Genomic DNA, 21,399 nt, shown 5'->3' with positions numbered 1-21,399 from the left:
GAGATAGACTGGAGGAGAGAGTGGGAAGGGGAAGTCATTTTAAGCCACAACCTGGCCACCGAACAGCCACTTCTAGACTCCAGTTTTTACAAAAATATCTCACAGGTCCGGCTGATTTGGTTTGGAGAGACGTGGCCAGCTGTATCCTCAGACGCGTGAGTAACCTGGGGCTGGATACTGCTCTGTTTTTAACTGATTCTAAATTTTTAAAGTTGAGGTGGCTGCCTCCGTTTTATCATTGTGTTTTTAAGTGTTGGGCCCTTTTTAAACATAAAAGGAGCCCAAATTCTGACTCTCTGTACTGGTTGTTGAAGGAGCCACTGATCCACGGAGCCAGGCTGGACGTCAGCAGCAGCGTCACACCCCGCCTGATGGTGGCTCTGTGCAGGTCCAAGACCCTGTCCCTGCATCAGCTGGTGGATGCAGTTGGGCCGGCGCTGAATGATGCCCGGGCCCTGGGCTCTCTGCTGGGTCTGAACTCTGTCCGGGTGGCTCAAAGAATCCTGCAGCTCTGGAGCCAGGGGCTCACTGGAGAAGAGAGGACCCTCCTAAACACATACAGCCAGGGAGAGGCTGATCCAGACCCAGCGGACCCCTTTCCTGAAGTCTACCTGAGCCCAGGGCTGGGAGAACTGACCGGCCCCCTGCTCAAGGTCATTAATCCGGAAAAACTGTGGCTGCACAGAGCCGACAAAAATTTTTTCTATACTAACTGTGTCAAAAGCATCAACAGAAAAGGCCTGTGCAGCAGGTCTCTTAGTCTCTTTGATGTAGTTTTTACTGAGAGTGTTTTTATCATGGGAGCTGCCTACAAAAAGGCAAACAAAGAAAAGTGACAGCTCTTAAATTTCCTCTCAGGAGAAGCAAAAATGGCGATTTATATAAGCAGGAGGAACACCGTAGAGAACAGAGAAGGGCAGGAGGCCAAAGCAATATGGCTCTCTGACATCAGGGCCAGACTCTGGCTCGAGTTCAGATTTTTTAAACATAGTGACGATTTAGAGACTTTTAAACAGCGTTGGTGTTCCAAGAATATTGTTTGTTTTATTGATAAGGATGAGTTGCACTTTGCACAATTTTTGGTTGGATAAAAAGAAAAAGAAAATAATGTGTGTGTGTGTATATATGTATATATATAGAGATATATATTTTAAAACAGAAAGGGATTTTCTTCTTCTTTTTGTGAGTTTACATTTATTTTTGTAAATAAAGTGTTTTTTGAAAAATCCAAAAAATCTCTTCTCTCTTCTCTCTTTTCTCTTTTCTCTTTTCTCTTCTCTCTCTCTTCTCTTCTCTTCTCCTCTCTCTCTCGCTGACTACTGTTACTTTAAGTACTTTAACTACATTTTACTGCACAATCAGTACTCCAGTAAGAAGGACTTTTTGGTGGTATTTCCACTCTTACTTGAATAAAAGATCTAAAAGCTCAGTCAGACAAACCTTCTGTGTAAACACTAAACACTGTAAAGCTGTAATTGATGCAGTTGTTATCCGTTGATCTATCTTTGATGTGCAGTATGTAAATATAACCTCGTTATGTGTGTTATGTTATTCAGCTCCCAGCGACGTTTTCTTGGAGGCAGACGCAGCTCGTTATCCGCCTCGGTGGTTTCACAGCAGAGTGCGGCGTTGTGAGTTCATTGGGGCGTAATTATGTGACCGACTTACAGTGAAGCTTCATCCAACGCGTTAAATGATACGACTTTTAATCTGTTTCATTGTGTTTTGTATGAAAATGCTTCAGCACATATTGATCAATTAAAGGTGGTTGTGACATATTATACTATGATTCTTTTTAAATGATCAAATCAAATCAAATCAAATTTATTTGTATAGCCCAATATCACAAATTATACATTTGTCTCAGTGTGCTTTACAGACTGTACAGGATACGACATCCTCTGTCCTTAGACCCTCGCATCGCACAAGGAAAAACTTCCTAAAAGAAACCCCAAAATTAAAGGGGGAAAAAACCTCAGGGAGAGCAACTGAGGAGGGATCCCTCTCCCAGGACGGACAGACGTGCAATAGATGTCGTGTGTACAGGATAAACAACATAGTACAAATACAACATTTGACAGAAATTATGTTGTGTTGGAAAAAAAAAATAGAAAGTATGGATGAATCCAGGAAAATGTCAAAAAGGCTTCCCGGTGTCCAGCAGGACCAGGGCAGCAGGCGCAGTCACGATTCATGATTCCTGACGTAAACTTTATCAGTGGCAACCTGCCACATGAGAGACAGAAACTCCGGGGATGATGCCCCGGATGATGAGTTAGTAACATACATTTACATAAATGCATACAGATAGAGAGGGAGAGGAAGAGAGGGAGAGGAGGAGAGAGGAAGAGAAGGAAGAGAGCAGGGAGGTGTCCCCCGGCAGTCTAAGCCTATAGCAGCATAACTAGGGGCTGATCCAGGGCAAACCAGCCCTAACTATAAGCTTTATCAAAAGGAAAGTCTTTAGCCTAAATGTGGAGAGTGTGTCTGCCTCCCGAACACAAACTGGAAGCTGGTTCCACTGGAGAGGAGCTTGATAGCTGAAGGCTCTGGCTCCCATTGTACTCTTAGAGACTCTAGGAACCACAAGTAACCCTGCAGTCTGGGAGCGTAATGCTCTAGTTGGTTTATAAGGTACTATGAGATCTTTAAGATATGCTGGAGCCTGACCATTAATTGATTTGTAAGTCAGGAGAAGGATTTTGAATTCTATTCTGTATTTTACCGGGAGCCAGTGCAGAGCAGCTAATACAGGAGTAATATGATCCCGTTTCCTTGTTCTTGTCAATACACGTGCCGCTGCATTTTGGATCAACTGAAGAGTCTTAAGCGACTTTTTGGGACAACCTGATAACAATGAGTTGCAGTAATCCAGCCTTGAAGTAACAAATGCATGGACTAGTTTTTCTGCATCATTTTGAGACAGGATGTGTCTTATTTTTGCAATGTTACGTAGATGAAAGAAGGCAGTCCTTGAGATTTGTTTTATGTGGGAGTTAAACGACAGATCTTGATCAAAGATGACGCCAAGATTCCTTACAGTGGTGCTGGAGGCCAAGTTAATGCCATCCAGAGCTTCTATGTCATTAGATGACATTACTATGACATTACTATGACTTTTTCTATATTTCTATGGCATCGGATCGGGTTAGCTGTGGGAGACAAGGTCGGACATGGCAGTGTGAAGTCTCTGGCACGGATGAACGGGGCAGTTGTCATCTTCCTGGACCAGGTGGAGCGGGTGCACCGCGTCATCGAGACAGGTATTCTGGTGAGCGGAGTGTTTGTGCAGGTGATGCCACTCACTCTGCCCGCAACCAAAATTGTAATATCAAATGTCCCTCCGTTCATAACTGGTTTGGGAGGAGAAGAGGTAGAGGAGGTGGGTGATGTAGTAAAGGAGGTGGGTGGTGCAGAGGAGGTGGGTGAGGTAAGAGTAGAAGAGGTAAAGGAAGTCGGTGATGTAGTAGAGGAAATGGGTGGTGTAGGAGAGGCAGAGGGGTCAGGTATTGTAAGTGGAAATGAGGCGGAGGAAATGGGTGGTGTAGAAGGAGAGGAGACAGGAAAAATACAGGTTCTGTGGAGTGAGCAGGTAGAAGAGGCTGAGATGGAGGAAGAGGCAATAAAACAAAAACCTGCCACAAAACGAAAAAAGAAAAGTAAGAATGCATCCAGTGATGCCAAGAACAGTAAAGTCGGGGAGGAAAGACAGACAGGCAGGAAGCAGGGACAGGCAGAAGACAGTTTTAGTGAAGAGGAGTGTGTGTCAGACAGCAGCGACATCCCTGGTAGAGTAAAAGTGGAGGATTACTTTCCGGATTTACTCGTTTTTATTAGCTCAGCCAGATTCCATATGAGCCAAAGAGAGGAGTCTGGCTTCATTGAGCAGGAGGTTTATAGATTAAAAAGACTTGTGCTTAGAGTAAAAAAACAAATAAACAGTGATGATGGGGGTCTTAATTAATTAATTATTTTTTAATTTTTTTTAAAAAGGACACAAATATATGAAACTGCAAAATTAAAACACGTTGATGTCCTTTTTTTACAGGAGACGCACAGTGACAGCTTTAACGAGTTAGACTGGAGGAGGGAGTGGGAAGGGGAAGTCATTTTAAGCCACAACACATCTCTTAGTGGAGGAGTGGGCTTCCTTTTCTCCAAATCTTTTACTCCAGTCTCACTGGAGGTCGAGCATTTTATCGAGGGGAGGTTGCTTTTAGTAAAAGCCCGGTTTGACCTTTTTAATGCTATTTTTATAAATGTGTATTCCCCAACAATCGGTACAGAGAGGAAAAATTAATGATGTTTTAAATAGCTGTGCCTCGGAGGATTTTTTATTCTTGGGGGGGATTTTAACTGTACAGAAAATGCTTTTTTAGATCGAAACCAGCGTCCCAGCATGTTCTGAGGCAGCTGGTCCGCTCTCATGGTCTGGTGGATGTATGGCGGAGGATGAACGCAGATGCTAAACAATATACATGGTCCCATGTTAGATCGTATTTATTGTTTTAAACATCATTTTAACATTTTTAAAATGTGCAATATTATACCTGCTGGTATAACAGATCACTCTTTGCTTTTATGTAATGTTTTTATTAGAAATGTGTTGCCAAGAAGTGCATACTGGCACTTTAACTCAGTTTTAACATTTGATAAAAATTTTAGAGAAGCTTTTATTTATTTCTGGAGTGTTTTTAGGCAGAGGACAGGTGAGGTCTTAGGCAGTGGTGGGACCATGGTAAGACTGAAATTAAAATGCTTTGTCAGCAGCACACCCTCAATGTCACACATGACATCACCAGATCTATGAAAGACCTGGAGGGTGATATAGTGGAACTATAACAAATCAGTGAGTCCACAGGAGATCGAGGATATTTTGAAATCCTCTAAGTAAAAAAAATGGCATTAGCCAACCTGCTGGACGTTAAAGTCCAGGACGCACTGGTCCGGTCCCGGTTCCAAAACACCACCGAAATGGATGCTCCATCTAGCTTCTTCTTCGGCCTGGAGAAGAACAACGGACAGAAGAGGGTAATCCACTCACTGCTCTCAGTCACAGGGCAAGAAATAAAGGAACCAAGCCAGATCAGAACAAGGCTGTGAGTTTTTATTCCTCCCTATACTCGAGTGAGTATGAGGGAACCTCTCCTCTGCAAAATACGCTCCAACCTACAAGGTCTGGTTTTACCTGGTTTTAATAGCAGATTTGTTTTATCCGCATACGCAGATGACATTATTGTTTTTATTACAAGCCAGAGAGATGCGGACATTTTAACAGATATAGTAGATAGTTTTAGTGTAACATTGGCAGTGAAGGTAAATTGGAAGAAAAGTCAGGCCCTCGCTGTCGGGGAGTGGCGTGGCGGTCTCCCAGTTCTTCCCCAGAGCCTCACCTGGAGAACTGATGGCCTGAAATATCTTGGTGTGTTTTTAGGAAAATAAATTATTATCCAGAAGGGATGGTCTACACTGGGTGCCACAGGGGGTGCTGTTTTTATCCAGAGAGGGTCTTGTCCACCTGGCCAGCCGAACAGCCACTTTTAGACTTCAGTTTTTACAAAAATATCTTACCGGCCCGGCTGATTTGGTGTGGAGAGATGTGACCAGCTGCATTCTCAGACAAGTAAATAACCTGGGGCTGGTTTTTAACTGATTCTAATTTTTTTAAGTTAAATGGGCTATACTCAGGTGTTTTATCAGGTCTTGTTTTTAAGTCTTGGGCCCTTTTTAATCATAAAAGGTGTCCAAAGTCGGACTCTCTGCACAGGTTGTTGAAGGAACCTTTTGATTTACAGAGCCAGGCTGGACGTCAGCAGCAGCAGCACACCCGGCCTGATGGTGGCGCTCTGCAGGTCCCAAACTCTGTGCCTGCAGCAACTGGTGGATGCAGTGGGGCCGGCGCTGAGCGATGCCCGAGCCCTGGGCTTTCTGCTGGGTCTGACCTCCGCTCGAGTGGCCGAGAGGATTCTGGAGCTGTGGAGCCAGAGGCTCTCTGGGAAGGAGAGGAGCCAAATAAAAGACTACAGTGACAGGAAGGTTTCTCCAGACCCATCAGACCCTTTACCGGAGATCAACCTGAGCCCAGGCTGGGAGAACTGACCGGTCCCCTGCTCAAGGTCACTAACCCAGCAGGACTGACGCTGCACAGAGCCGACAAAAAGACTCTATATACGAACTGTGTGAAAAGCATCCACAAATAAGGCCTGTGCAGCAGACCCTCCACTGTGTGGAGTAACAGACTGGGTGGAGGAAGTGGACCAGGCCCACAGTGGGGTTTTTTTTACAAACCTCCCCTCAAAAAGCGGACAGCCGACCTCCAGTGGAGGATTTTACATGGTACCGTCGCTTGTAACGCTTTTATCTCCGTCATTAATCCTGCTGTTTTTAACAAGTGTCCATTCTGCAACTTACGTGAGACTGTATTCCATGTTTTTTCCATGAGTGTAAGAGACTCACAGAGTTTTTCTCTCTTTTAACATTGGTTTTTAGTCTTTTTAACGTAGTTTTTACCGAGAGTGTTTTTATCATGGGAGTTGCCTACAAAAAAGACAACAAAGAAAAGTGGCAGCTCCTAAATTTCCTCTCGGGAGAGGTTAAAATGGTGATTTATATAAGCAGGAGGAACAGAGTTGAGAACAGAGAGGGGCAGGAGGCCAAGACAGTGTGGCTCTGTAATATCAGGGCAAGACTCTGGCTCGATTTTAGGTTTTACAAACATACCGGGGATCTCGACACTTTTAAGAACGTTTGGTGTTTTTAAAATATTATCTGCACTGTGAATAATGAATGTTTACACTTTGCACAATGTTTTATTGGATAATTTTGATATATTTATAGAATTGTTATTTATAAATATATATTTTTGATATGATATTTAAACTGTTTGTTTTAAATAAAAAATAAAGTGTTTGGGAAAAAGCAAAAAAATCGAAGAGATCGCGAAGGCCGAGAGAGAGCGAGAGCAGCGCGGGCGAGGAGAGAGAGCGAGAAGAGAGCCGGAAGAGAGAGAAGAGGAGAGAGAGAGACGAAGAGAGAGAGGAAAGAGGAGAGGAAGAGGAAAAGAGGGCGGAGAGCTAGAGGGAGAAGACTGAAGGACGCAGAGTCAGCTAGCTATGTCTACTTCTTCGAGGCGATTCTCGCTCTCTCTCGTACGCTTATATCTCTCGCGTCTATCTTCTTCTTTCCTCTCATCTCTCCTTCTCTCTCTCTTCTCTCTCCTCTTCTCTCTCTTCTCTTCTCTCTCCTCTCCTCTCTCTTCTCTTCTCTCTCTTCTCTCTCTCCCTCCTCAGAGATGAGCGGCATCTAATCTTCCAGAAGTGCTAAATTATTCCTTCATATGAAGAAGAAGAAGAGCGTTCACGTTTAATTTGCAGGTGTTTATTTCAACAAATGTTCACCACAGTAATAATCACTTCATGCTTCAATACTTCTGAAAATCACAAAAGAAACATTTTAAGCCCCAAATGTTCCCAAAATGTTTTCAACATTTGTACATCTTGTCACATTTTCAGGGTTTAAATATTTTATTAAACAGCAAAAGAAACAGAATAATAAGTTGAGGGCAGGTAGGATCCCTATGTACACTTTAAAAATGTTATTTATTTTATTCTTCAATCGGCATATTCGATCCAAATATATCACTTAATGAAATGTACAGTTTCAATCGTCTTTACTAACCATGCAAATTGAAAGAATTAGGAATATTCATGATACTTTTATGTTTTTCTCCCATTTGTCATCCAATAGATGATTATTATGTAATTAAAAAGGAACTAAAGTCATATTGTTGCTAATGTACAAGAGTTCAGGCATCACAGGTAAACATGAGAAAGTTCATTTTGTGTGAGAAACAGTCTGCGTACGTCTTTTCATGGCGATCACAACTACATGACGAATATTTAAACAGGCTTCTGTCATAAAACAAATCATAAATATATGCATCTGATATAAATAAATAATTTAACATAAAAACACGTCACAGAAACAAATCTAGCAGAAACAGAAGTTTCACTACGACACATCGACAGATCCACTGGGAGACGATCACGGGGAGTTTTTTGCAGTGACTGGATTATTCCAAACATATTGCTCGTGGATTATGTTGTTTTTGTCTTCGCCCTTCAGCTTCGTTTTTCTTTACAGGTCGTCCATCTGAAGAAGGCTCTCTGCTCGTCCCCTCAGAGCTCGTCTTCATCAGAGGGAATCTGCAGTGAAGCGACAACATGTCAGACTTGTTGTTAAGCACCAAACTATTCGCCTCCTGCTCAGAGAAATCTCACACGAGCCTCAGCGCAGCGTCTCTACACACAGATCTCGATGGGCGTCGCCACCAGGCGGCGTCCTCTCTCGTTGTTTTCCCTGTTGACCCGCTCGTAGCTGCCGGTGGAGGACGGCGAGCTGTTCGTGGACATGGAGGAGAAGTGCGTGTCCATCATGATGCTCCCCTTCGCCGCCACACAAGCAGGCGACAAGCTCTGTTGCTTCAGTCTGTCCACTAACGCGTCCTCTTCGGATGAAGACGAGCTGATGTCCAGAGGGGGCGCCAAGCCGCTCGGCATGCCGCTGTTGCCGTTCTCCGAGTCCAGCATCCAGCACTGGTTGAAGTAGCTGAAGACTTCTTTGACGGAGCAGCGGCGCTCCTGGTCGATGGAGAGGAGCCGACGGAACATGCGCAGGGCCTCGTCGGTGAAGCGGCGCCACTGCGACGGCACCACGCTGGTCCGGCGGCGCTGCCAGCGCACAAACTCCTCGTAGAAGGTGTCGTTCGGCATGGCTTTCTCCCAGGGGAAGTTTCCCGTCAACATGCAGAAGAGCAGCACGCCGAAGGCCCACACGTCCGTGCTGTAGTCCACGCAGAAGCCCTCGTGCCGCGTGGTGTCGCACAGCTCGGGCGCAGTGTACGGGATTGTGCCGCTCACGCGCTTCACCGGAGAGCCGGCGCGCCGTGTCATGCCAAAGTCTGAGAGCTTCACCTTCCGGCACTCTTTGTCAAAAATAAGGATGTTCTCGGGTTTGATGTCTCTGTGGACGAGCTTCTTACAGTGCAGGTAATCCAGGGCGATAGCCACCTGGTGGACGCAGCGCTTTGCCACCGACTCAGGGAGTCCCACCTGACCAGAGAAGAAGAAGCACGAGGTCAAAGTCGGTACATATACTGTACATGGGAGATAAGTTTCCTCACCTGTGGAGGGATGATGTCGAACAGATCTCCTGCCAGAGCGTACTCCTGAGCGAAGACGTAGTACTCGTCCGTCTCGAAGGCGATGCCGTACATGTTGATGATGAAGGGGCAGGGCGACAGGTAGAGCGAGATGCTGTACTCCCTCAGGAAGCTCTTCAGCTTCGTCGTCTTCTTCCTCAGAAACTTCAGGGCCATTTTTGTGCCTGAAGAAGAAAAATAAGTGTTACATAACTCCATAAATCTTCTTCCAGCATATTAAAAGTGTCGGGGATTTACTTCATGAACACCTAATTGCGTGTGTGAAACTTAATTCAAATGATTAAAGTTTGATGAATAATTAAAACGTTAAATGTTCCCCGTCAGGGTTTTACTCTTATATACTGCAATAGTACTGATGTTGTAAATGTACTTAAAGTAAAAGTACTGATTGTCATCTCTTTATTATTTTATCCTGTTAGACATGTTTGTGAAATCGTTATAATTAGCGGATGAATCTTTTGAGTTATGGCCATAAATGTGATTTCTGAGGTTACAGTGACCTCTGACCTTTGACCAACAAATTCCTTTATTTCTTGGGTATCGCCGGCGCGGAGGCTTACACACAGAGAACCCATTTCTCTTGATAAGAAGGATGCAGAGGACACACCGGAGGCTCGACTCGGCAGACGCTTTACTGCAACGAGAGAGAAATGAGCGGCGCTGATCTGAAAGAGGCGAGACGATATGAAAAGCTGGAACGCTGCCACGTCTGCCTCTCAGTCAGTGTGTCAGCGGAGATGAGAGGGGACACTTCTCCAATAGCACCGGCTCAGCTCTGCAAAGTGCTTTGTGCGGTTTCTCAACTGCAGACACTTCAGGAAAGGTCAAGAGATCGTTCTTAATACCATGAAGGACTTTTCTCCATGTTGACGGGACAGCAGGTAAAGAACGGGAAGAAGTCCCGAAGGTGAAACTCACAGAAGTGACGCAAACTTCTGACATTAAAGAGAAAATCTGTTGAACTTTAGTCTCGTTTGATATTCAGGCAAGAACTTTCTGCAGGTGAAGCCATAAAAGAGTTGTTGTTTATTTGGATGGTGGTAGTCTTACACACATAAACAAAATAAAATATTTAAAAATGATCAGTTTAATTACTTTAAATGTGAAACAAACAATAATAACCTTCAATTGAAATAAATATAAAAATGTCACAAATACACAAAAAGAAAAATAGTACAAAAGTATTTTATCTATTAATTATTTTTTTATTCATGTATTTTCTTTATTTTGTTTAATTATTATTATGTATTTTTTTTATTCATGTATTTTCTTTATTTTGTTTTATTATATATATATTTTAATTTATTTATGCATTTTGTTTATTTTGTTTAATTATTATGTATTTATTTTGTTTATTTATTCATGTTTGATGAGTGTTCTTCTTGGGTCTTCAAGTTTGTTTTTATGGAGAAGAATTATTGAAATGTTTAGTTATCTTTGAAAATGAAGCTTCACAATAAAAAAACATTTAAATAACAAATAAAGAAATAATATTCTTTGTTAGTTGCTCTAAGCTTTGCGGCAGTTAATTAATGTTATATCTTTAGCAACAGTAAGTTAAAGCTGTTAAACTAAGTACATTTACTCAACTACTGTTAGCTTCACACTTCTGCTCCTCTACGTTTAAAGACTATATTGTAGTTTTTACTCTAAAGCTTTAGTTACTTTACAGAATATAAATCATTATATATTTCAGGTTAAACTTCCCTGCAGTGTAATTACAATCCACATTTAGCAGCTGCAACATTAAAACTCATCAATAATTATAATTCAGTAATATAATATATATATATAATCTGCATAATGAGTATTTTTACTTTTGGTACTTTAAGTGTATTTTGATGCTGATACTTTTTCTTGTAACAGAGTATTAGTATTTGACGAACTCACTGTGTTGTTGTTCAGCACAGCTGGATCAGGCACTATATTTGTGCATCATGTGATCTGCAGCGGCAGCAGCATCATGTGATCTGCAGCAGCAGCATCATCATGTGATCTGCAGCAGCATCATGTGATCTGCAGCGGCAGCAGCATCATGTGATCTGCAGCGGCAGCAGCATCATGTGATCTGCAGCGGCAGCAGCATCATGTGATCTGCAGCGGCAGCAGCATCATGTGATCTGCAGCAGCATCATGTGATCTGCAGCGGCAGCATCATGTGATCTGCAGCGGCAGCATCATGTGATCTGCAGCGGCAGCATCATGTGATCTGCAGCGGCAGCATCATGTGATCTGCAGCGGCAGCAGCATCATGTGATCTGCAGCGGCAGCATCATGTGATCTGCGGCGGTAGCAACATGTGATCTGCGGCGGCAGCAGCATCATGTGATCTGCGGCGGCAGCAGCATCATGTGATCTGCAGCAGCAGCATCATCATGTGATCTGCAGCAGCATCATGTGATCTGCAGCGGCAGCAGCATCATGTGATCTACGGCGGCAGCAGCATCATGTGATCTGCGGCGGCAGCAGCATCATGTGATCTGCGGCGGCAGCAGCATCATGTGATCTGCAGCAGCAGCATCATCATGTGATCTGCAGCAGCAGCATCATCATGTGATCTGCAGCGGCAGCAGCATCATGTGATCTGCAGCGGCATCATGTGATCTGCAGCGGCAGCATCATGTGATCTGCGGCGGCAGCATCATGTGATCTGCGGCGGCAGCAGCAACATGTGATCTGCGGCGGCAGCAGCATCATGTGATCTGCGGCGGCAGCAGCATCATGTGATCTGCGGCGGCAGCAGCATCATGTGATCTGCTAGCAGCAGCATCATGTGATCTGCAGCAGCAGCATCATGTAGATTCATGTTTACATGGAAAACCAGTTGTTTTGTTAAAATCCGCCCGATGGCTAATAAACATAAACATTGTCTGTTCAGAGGAATCAGTCTGAACTAAAATTATTTCTAATCTTCCCCACAATCTATCGGCCCTTCAAAATAAAACAAGACTTTTAGCTTTTTTGTGCATATTTTGTTACTTGTGTTTCTGTGAAACTATGATTTATTTCTAGAGTATTTAGATGGAAGAAATACAATAATTAATCTTAGATTCTTTTTAATTATTTAAACATAATTTGAGGTTTTTGTTTGTTATTTTTTCCTTTAATTTTAATAGTTTAAACACAACTTCAAGTGCATACCTTTTAGTAAATAAGTAACATTTTCCATGCAGGATGATTTTAATACTTCCACACTGACACTCTTCTGCACAAATATTATACTAAATACCAACAGGAAACAATACAAATAATAATAAAATAAATAATAATACAATCGTAACAGTTACAAAACCTATTGAACAATAATAATAATAATAATAATAAATTAAATAAAAAATAATAATAATGCAGATCAAAATATTAAAATCAGTACCCTTTATTTGTAGCATGCACATAAACATCAATAAACAACTTTAATTCTTTTTTCTACATCTGTGGAGGAGGTTTTACATTTTAGCCAATCTATAAAGCTTCAGTTTACCCTGCAGCTGTAATATGAAGAAACATCTACAAAATCTAATATTGGATTTGGTTTTGCAGATACGGAATATTAAAAGACTCCAAACCAACTTCTGACTGTGACCGAGTAACATTTGAGTTTCTTTCGTCACTAAAATGCATTTGCACACAATTATGATTCAAAAGGTCAGAAGATGCGTCACCTTCTGCCCTTTTATTCCCGTAGTTAACTTGACATTTATACCGAGCCACGTTCGACGATTAGGAACAGGTACACGTTGGGTTTTAATACATCCTTCAATGGCACATTTTACAGGATGGAAAAGGTCAGAATCTATCTCAGTGTCGGGCTGCGGACGCTCACTAAATGGGCTTTGTGCTCCGTAAAGGGAGAGAAGAGCAGGTGGTTAGTGATGGCGAGATGAAGCTTCATGAAGCATTGAAGCTTTCCATCCAATTGGTTTGCACATGGGCCGAAGCTTCATGGTGCTTCATTTGCTCTACTGCGCTATCAAGTGAACAATAAATGTAAAACCGGCGAAGTGCAAGGCTGCAGTGGATGTAAAGTATCTTTGCCCTGAAGATTCTTTGATGCACACATCTAAGGCTGAATATAATTAATTTAAAAATAAAGATTGATGTTATTACGTGTTATTGAGAAGAGAGTGCCTGGAAACAAATGTGGGCTTTTTACGCCTTAAATGATAGTGCAGTATAAGATTGGACAGAGAGAAGGGGAATGACATGCAGCAAATAGCAGCAGGTCTGTTTCGAACCCCGGGCCGCTGCGGAAAGCATTTGAATGTGGGTCGCCTGCTCTACGAGCTACGCCACCAGGGATGTGTAATGTACACGTTGGATGTACATTATTCTTTCAACAGATTTAGATTTGGTATCTTTACATGCTCACAGGAAGATGATGCTGGCGTGCATAACAATTGTTTCGTTAGTTGGCTGGCTCCATAATGATCCAATACAAACGCAATACCAACAACTCAACAGCAACAATGCATACTACGACAACAACAACCCACACACTATATATTATATAAAGTGTTGATTATGAGGGGGCTCAATTGCGGTTCGCTCCCTCTTATATTTTGAATCGCACGTGAACCTGTTCCTGAATCAGTCACGTGGTACGGCAGGTTCGCGAGGACGTCATCACATACATCATCAACACAAGCCTCGATACTCATCATCCGGGGTATCACCCGGAGTTTCTGTGTCTCTCATGTGGCAGGTTGCCACTGATAAAGTCTGTCCGTCCTGAGAGTGGGATCCCTCCTCAGTCTCTCTCTGAGGTTTCTTCCATTTCTCCCCCTTTAATTTTGGGGTTTCTTTTAGGAAGTTTTTCCTTGTGCGATGCGAGGGTCTAAGGACAGAGGGTCTAAGGACAGAGGGTCTAAGGACAGAGGGTCTGAGGACAGAGGGTGTAAGGACAGAGGGTTTAAGGACAGAGGATGTCGTAACCTGTACAGTCTGTAAAGCACACTGAGACAAATGTATAATTTGTGATATTGGGCTATATAAATAAATTTGATTTGATTTGATTTGATACGCGCTTCACAAAAATCTTCCGCGATTACGCGACACACACTTCGAAGCCTCGACACGAAAGGACACATCACTACAGGTGGTCAACACTTAGGACTTTTAATGTGAAAAGGTTGACCAGGTGTTCTATTAGTTAAAGTTTGGGTCCAGATCTGTGCCGAATAACTGCATCACCTCAAATCTTTTAATTAAATCTCAAAAGTAAAAACTTCAGAGATGAATAAATGTGCTTTACCTGAGCGAGGTAAGTATTCAGGTAAGTAAGTAAGTATATAAGTATGCAAGTATGAAGGTAAGTATGCAGGTAAGTAAGTAAGTATGCAAGTAAGTAAGTAAGAATGCAGGTAAGTATGCAGGTACGTAAGTAAGTATGCAGGTAAGTAAGTATGGAAGTATGCAGATAAGTAAGTATGCAAGTAAGTATGCAGGTAAGTAAGTAAGTAAGTATGCAAGTAAGTATGCAGGTAAATAAGTAAGTAAGTATGCAAGTAAGTATGCAGGTAAATAAGTATGCAAGTATGCAGGTAAGTAAGTATGTAAGTAAGTATGTAGAAAGACGCCCTGAATTACAAAGTAAGGCAACAATATCACATTTCCTCTAACTGCAGCCCTGAAGATTTGCTCCATTTGCTACAATTCATCAAGACTTTTCTCTGTTTTTTGGATTCTTCGTTGTGGAGGCAGGAGAGAAAAACTGAGTTTTCTTTGAGAATTCAAGGCAACACAGGGGGAGTTATTGATATACAAGTTAGCCTTTTGTGGGTGAAATATTCCTTTAAACATGTGGAGAAACATGCCATGCTTAGCTTCAAAACACTGGGGAACCTGGGAAACATCCAACAAACGTTACCTCTGATCTTGTGGACGACCAGGTCCACTTTCCCGTACGTGCCCTTCCCCAGCTCACAGACGACCTCATAGTATTTGTTGATGTCCAGTTTTTCCAGGTTCTGTGCAGCAATCAGCTGGAGTTCCTCCAGGATGTCGATGGAGGCGCGGGAGCCGTGTGGCGAGGAGTTCATTGTTGTGTGGGGCCGGAGCCGAGGGTCTGGACTGGAGATGGATGTTCCTGCAGGACGGGAGGAGCGGGAAGGAAAAGAAAGGTTCACTTTGTAACCAGAACTCACCCTCATGGACGCCCACTGCAAACACAGCTCCGGTGTTGGATGAGCACATATAGAGAACAAAGTGTGGACCGTGTTTATTTCTACCAGCGCAGGAAGAAGTATTCAATTCTTTTACTGGAGTAAAAAGAGTAATACTACAGTGTAAAAATAAAGAAAAATTCAAAATGTGGGTTAAATAAAAGTACAAAAATATTAGCATCAAAATATATTTATTTTTAAAGTACCAAAAGTAAAAGTACTCGTTCTGCAGAATAATATATAAAGTGTTCATCACTTTAATGTTGCAGCTGATAAAGTGAGGCTTATTTTAATCACTTTATATACTGCTGGGAAGCTTTATCAATAATAATATGTAATAATTAATTACTTTGTATTCATGATCTAAATCTGCAAAGTAACTATTTTGTTAAAATAAATGTAGTGGAGTAAAAATATAAAGTAAAATAAAATACTCAAGAAAAACTGTACTTAAGTACAACAACTTACTCCTTTAGCTAAATATGTTAATTTCTGATGCATTATTGTGTTTATCACTCTAATGTTGCAGCTGGTAAACGCTGGTGTGTGTGTTTGTGTGTGTGTGTGTGTGTGAGCAGATGGTGAGCAGATGTTTGCATCTGTGTATCCATGTTATGTAATGTTGGTTTGTATTTGTGTCTCTAATTCACCATCAGAAATTAAATGCTTTCGATAAATTCAAATGTGGAGCAAATATTATTACTTCGTACTGTTGGGTATCTTAATCTACAATAATATATTACAGTTCATTTTATTTAGAATTATTCATCTGAATATGCAAAATAACTAAAAAGCTATCAAATAAATGTAGTACAGTGAAGAGAACGATAGCTCCAACATGTAGTCGGAGAAGTTTGTGGCAAAAACAGAAATATTTAAGTGAAGTAGCTAAAAATTAAACATTACAATCTATGTGACGGTTATATTTTCTATTTCTAACTATATATAACTGAACATTTGTACTATAACTAAATGTAGTGAAGAAAAAGTCCAGTATTAGAAATATAATGTAGTGAAGCATCTCTAAAGTAACTTAAGTACAGTAGTTGAGTAAATGTATTTAGTTACTTTCCACCACTGTGAGCAGGTAAGGAAAGTAAATCAAGGTGTGAGAGGAGAACAGTTTCGATCTTCGTGGAGCTGATCATGAACCTGATTCTGATACTGAACCTGATCCTAACCCTGATCCCGAACCTGATCCTGAACCTGATCCTAACCCTAATCCTGATCCTAACCCTGATCCTAACCTGATCCTAACCCTGATCCTGATCCTAACCCTGATCCTGAACCTGATCCTAACCCTGATCCTGAACCTGATCCTGACCCTGATCCTAACCTGATCCTGATCCTAACCCTGATCCTGATCCTAACCCTGATCCTGAACCTGAACCTGATCCTGAACCTGATCCTGATCCTAACCCTGATCCTGATCTTGAACCTGAACCTGATCCTAACCCTGATCCTAACCTGATCCTGATCCTAACCCTGATCCTAACCCTGATCCTGATCCTGAACCTGATCCTAACCCTGATCCTGAACCTGATCCTAACCCTGATCCCGAACCTGATCCTGAACCTGATCCTAACCCTGATCCTGATCCTGATCCTAACCCTGATCCTAACCCTGATCCTGAACCTGATCCTGATCCTAACCCTGATCCTGATCCTAACCCTGATCCTAACCCTGATCCCGAACCTGATCCTAACCTGATGCTAACCCTGATCCTGATCCTAACCATGATCCTGAACCTGATCCTAACCCTGATCCTGAACCTGATCCTAACCATGATCGTGATACTAACCCTAACCCTGATCCTGACCCTGATCGTGATCCTAACCCTGAACCTGATCTTAACCCTGATCCTGATCCTAACCCTGATCCTGACCCTGATCCTAACCCTGAACCTGATCCTAACCCTGATCCTGATCCCGATCCTGATTCTGCTGCATTAATGAAAGTCTAGTCTCAACAAATCTGTCGGACCTTCTCTTTCTGCCACAAGGAGCCAAAGCAACTCGTCGTCTCCGTGCTCCCGGAGAGTGCCCTGATGGCGCTGCACAGTCGTAGCATCTCTCAGTAACGAGGAAAAGAAAGTGTCGGAGGCGACGGGATGCCGAACACATCGTGTGCATCAAGTCCATCAAGTCCATGTGTGTTCCTGTCTGCAGTGACAGCAGACGAGCAAACGTGTGAAAACAATAAAACCAAAACACAAGAATTACAATAAGTTTAACCAGAGAGAAGAGCAGGGACAGGAAAACTGTGTTTGTGTCATTGTGTTGAGGAAGAAGCACTTTTATAAAATTAATACTACAGTGTAGAATATGTTCCGTTACAAAAGTATGAGCATCAAAATATACTTAAACTACCAAAAGTAAAAGTACATATATGTAGAAGTATAGAGTAAAATAAAATGGAAATGCTCAAGTAAAAGTACCTTAAAATAGTACTTAACTAAATGTACTTCAACACACACACACACACACACAAACACACACACACACCCACACACACACACAGACACACTAAAAGTACGACAGGCAGCTAAAAATGAGAAGTCAGCGGAACCCAAACCCAACTGGCTGTCCATCACCGGCCCACTCAGCATCCGCCTGACAAGGTCAATAAAACAAACACACAGTGGACGAGGGTGTGTGCGTGTGTGTGTGTGTGGAGCTGCAGACAGAAAAACGACCTGAACCCACAAACAGTCTTTTCATTTTCTGCCTGTGTGAAACTGTGTGTGTGCGTGTGCGTATGTGTATGTGTGTGTGTGTGTGTGTGCATGCATAAAGAGCCTCACCTGCATCCAGCATGTTCACATAATAACAGGTCCAACAGAAGGCACTTTAACGCTCTTTTCTCTTTTAAACATCGTTTACTCACAGATTGAGGACACAGCGTGTGTGTCCCCACGCATTCAAGTTGGACAAACTGTAAAGCTCAGAAAATCTTCTACTAATAGACAATAAGTGTTTCTGTTCACCTGTTTTATGCATTTTCAATTTGTGCATCAAAACAAGCTTCTACGCTCGGATGAGGGTTAGAATATGCAGGATTTTTAAATGCGGTAAACCTTCTAAAAGTAGGTGAGAGACTCCCAGTGAGCGTAGACGACGACGTTTTGCTGTGCCACTTTCGAGGTCGTGGTAAACAGGATTAGGAAACAATTAAATATAAATGTAAGTAATACAAAATGAATCCATGACGACGTAAAATAAATATAATCTTTGTTGATTATAGTCTTTGTTTTGTAAATCTGATTACATCATGTAGATCCTCACCAGCCCTGTGTACTTATACCTGCACTAGTTACTATAATTGATGCACAAGTTCATCCTTACTGTTTATTCTACGTTCTATATATTACTGTTGCTGGTATTACTCTTTGTACTTCTGGTTAACTTGTGCAATGGCAATACAAGTTGAATTGAATACAATAGATACATGATTCATGTCCCTTCTTACTGTACGTTCTGCACTTTACTCTGGATACTGTCTGAGCTGCATCCTCTGAGCCGGACAACATGTTCACTCGCTGCCTATTTTTATTCTAATAAGCTTGACACAGATGCATACAGAAACACGTTCACGCTCAGTTTCTTTCTCTCATATAAGCTCCTGAGCATTAAGCATACGCTCATATGTGCCCTCACAATGGCATCATATCAAAGAGCCTGCAGATGAAAGAAGTCACAACCAACGTTAATTAAAAGCATCTTCTGTTTGCGGCAGCTCCCAGCAGCCCCGGCGCTTCTTCTCAGGATAACGGTGCTACGGCGGCTCCCCAAAGGGCCTCGAGGAGAACCAAGCCCGGTTCTTCTCAGTGAAGCGCTCGTCTGTAATCAAAGCTGGAACTCTGCTTTGAGTCGTTGCTGTGTTTCTCTACATCTGTACCTCCCGGTTCATGGGTTGGGGGGGGGGGGGTGCACAGAGGTGAGAAGCTCACGATGTTAAAGACCTTTTATTTATTTCCCCTCAGTAATCCGTCATGCCTGCTTTGTGTCTCCTTGTGGACTTCATTAGGGCTGCAGCTACACTTATTTTCATTATCGATTAATCGTTTGGTCAATAACTTGTCGAAAAATAGTGAAAAATGTCCAAGATAATGTCTTTAAATTTCTTTAACGAGTCCAAAACCCAAACACGTTCACTTTAATATCAGATAAAACTGAGAAAAGCAAGAGAAGCTGAAAACAGCATTTTCTGCCATTTTTGCATTAGAAAAAATGTACAATTCATTATCAAAATAGTTTTTTGTTTATCCGCTCAGCTCCAGGATAAATGCTTCCCACGGAACACAACTTTGACATGTAGTCAAACTTATAACATCCTGAGCAAAAGCCAACACTCATAGATTGGAAAGACTTCCAAAAACTGTAGAAGTAGTGTCAGATGCAGCTTCTTGTCTAAATAAAGAAAATAACGAATGTGTATATGGAGTGCTACAAGGCTCAATCCTGGGGCCATTACTTTTTATATTTTCCTAATAAGTACAGCTTTGTACTCACAACGTGCATGTTGATCCTGAGAATATGAGCTCCCTTTAAAAAAGAAAAAGCACAAATAAAACTTCCTAAGGATATCATTATATCTGATCGTGAATCGTGAATAAACATCCATACATCTGCTGAGAAAGAAATGCTCCTTATATCTCCAGAACTCGCCTGATAATCACGATTTCTTCAGTATCAAAGTATTACTGATACTTGTCTGCACATCCAGGAAACTGCAAACAGGAGCTGCTTATAGCTAATATGGGACATTTTAAAATCGTGCAAATTTGCCAAAATGTCAACAAATATAGGCTGAAAAAAATGAGTCGATCGACAGAAAAATCACCAACTATTTAGAAAATCGAATTCATGCAAAAACAAAAAACATTTTCAGCCTCTCAAATATGAAGATTTCCTGCTTTTCTCTGTTTTATATCATATTAAACTGAATATTTATGAGTTTTGGACTGACAGCAAGACATTTAAAAGACATAATGGACAACCTTCCCTATTTTCTGACATTTTATAGACCAAATGATTAATTGATTATTCTATAAAATAAATCAGCAGATTAATCAATAATAACAATTGTAATGGCACAATTTCCAATGTTCTTATGCCATCTACACAGGTAAGTGTGTGGGTTCTTACGCAGATGTAGCTTCCGTTGTAATTGACTTATAAAGTTGTTTGTGGGTTTATTGCAGATGAACTGGGTGGTGAACACCCTGTGCTGTTGTCTAGTTGTAGCTGTTGTCTAGTTGTAGCTGTTGCCGTTCTGGTTGTTGATATGGTTGTCTGTTCGTGTCTGCTTATCTGTTGCTGTTCTGGTTGAGTAGCTGGTTCGGTTGATTCGTTCGGGTCTCTCACTGGTGAGAACTGTTTGCTCTCTCTACCTGTGTCCAATTACCCATTTCCTGTCACCTGTGCACCCTTATATAGTGACAGCCTACTGCATTTAATCACCGCCACCAAGTGTCCAAAATAATATTGCAGGGCTTAAACCAAATAATAATAAATGCCAACAATACGCAAAACGGCTTCTACAGCAATTCCTGTAACACTGAGACTCTCTTCTATCTATTCACACACAGATACTGTGGACAAAAACTCAAACAATGCAGTAAGATCCACATCCAAAGTGATGGCATTTACAACTGTAAATAAAAAGAGAAAAAGCTTAGACATTCCACCGAAGGCCAGACATGTATGCATGACTGACTCGGCTAATTTCCCAGTCACAGAAAATGAACATAACTAAAAAGGTCAGTCAGTTTCTTTCTTTCCCTCGACACACAGAAGCTTATGCAAGCTTTTATTTCAAGCAGCCTGCAACTCCTGGCTGTGAGTAAATCAACTGCAGCTTGTACAGAACGATACTGCAGGAGGTTTTCACTGGAACAAAGAGATCACTTCGCTGCTTTTGTAAAGTTCCAGTCAGATTCAGGATGAACTTTAAGATACAAATATCTATTCATGACCCTCAAAAGCTCAGACTCAATCAGACCAACAAAGCCACTTT

The 21,399-nt window shown here is 41.9% G+C and overlaps 1 protein-coding gene across 2 annotated transcripts in view; it reads right to left on the bottom strand.

The window, feature by feature from the left end:
- Nucleotides 1-7,355: 7,355 nt before the first annotated feature.
- unm_sa1261 (un-named sa1261) overlaps nucleotides 7,356-21,399 on the bottom strand; it is a 21,523-nt gene continuing 7,479 nt past the window's right edge. The window contains exons 1-4 of one of the 2 annotated variants that reach the window (XM_029438575.1): nucleotides 20,529-20,774; nucleotides 15,087-15,305; nucleotides 9,182-9,384; nucleotides 7,356-9,110 (exon numbers count right to left, since the gene is read on the bottom strand). In XM_029438575.1, the coding sequence (XP_029294435.1) occupies nucleotides 8,301-9,110; nucleotides 9,182-9,384; nucleotides 15,087-15,258 (1,185 nt within the window). In that variant the 5' untranslated portion in view covers nucleotides 15,259-15,305; nucleotides 20,529-20,774 and the 3' untranslated portion in view covers nucleotides 7,356-8,300. Of the gene's footprint in view, nucleotides 9,111-9,181; nucleotides 9,385-15,086; nucleotides 15,306-20,528; nucleotides 20,775-21,399 lie in introns of those variants that run through there. The other variant, XM_029438574.1, reaches the window with a different exon arrangement.

The sequence above is a fragment of the Cottoperca gobio genome, chromosome 8 (genome assembly GCF_900634415.1).
Source record: "Cottoperca gobio chromosome 8, fCotGob3.1, whole genome shotgun sequence".
NCBI classification, from domain to species: Eukaryota; Metazoa; Chordata; class Actinopteri; order Perciformes; family Bovichtidae; genus Cottoperca; species Cottoperca gobio.
Note: the sequence above shows the minus strand (reverse complement) of the source record. Positions and strands in the feature narration are given on the sequence as shown.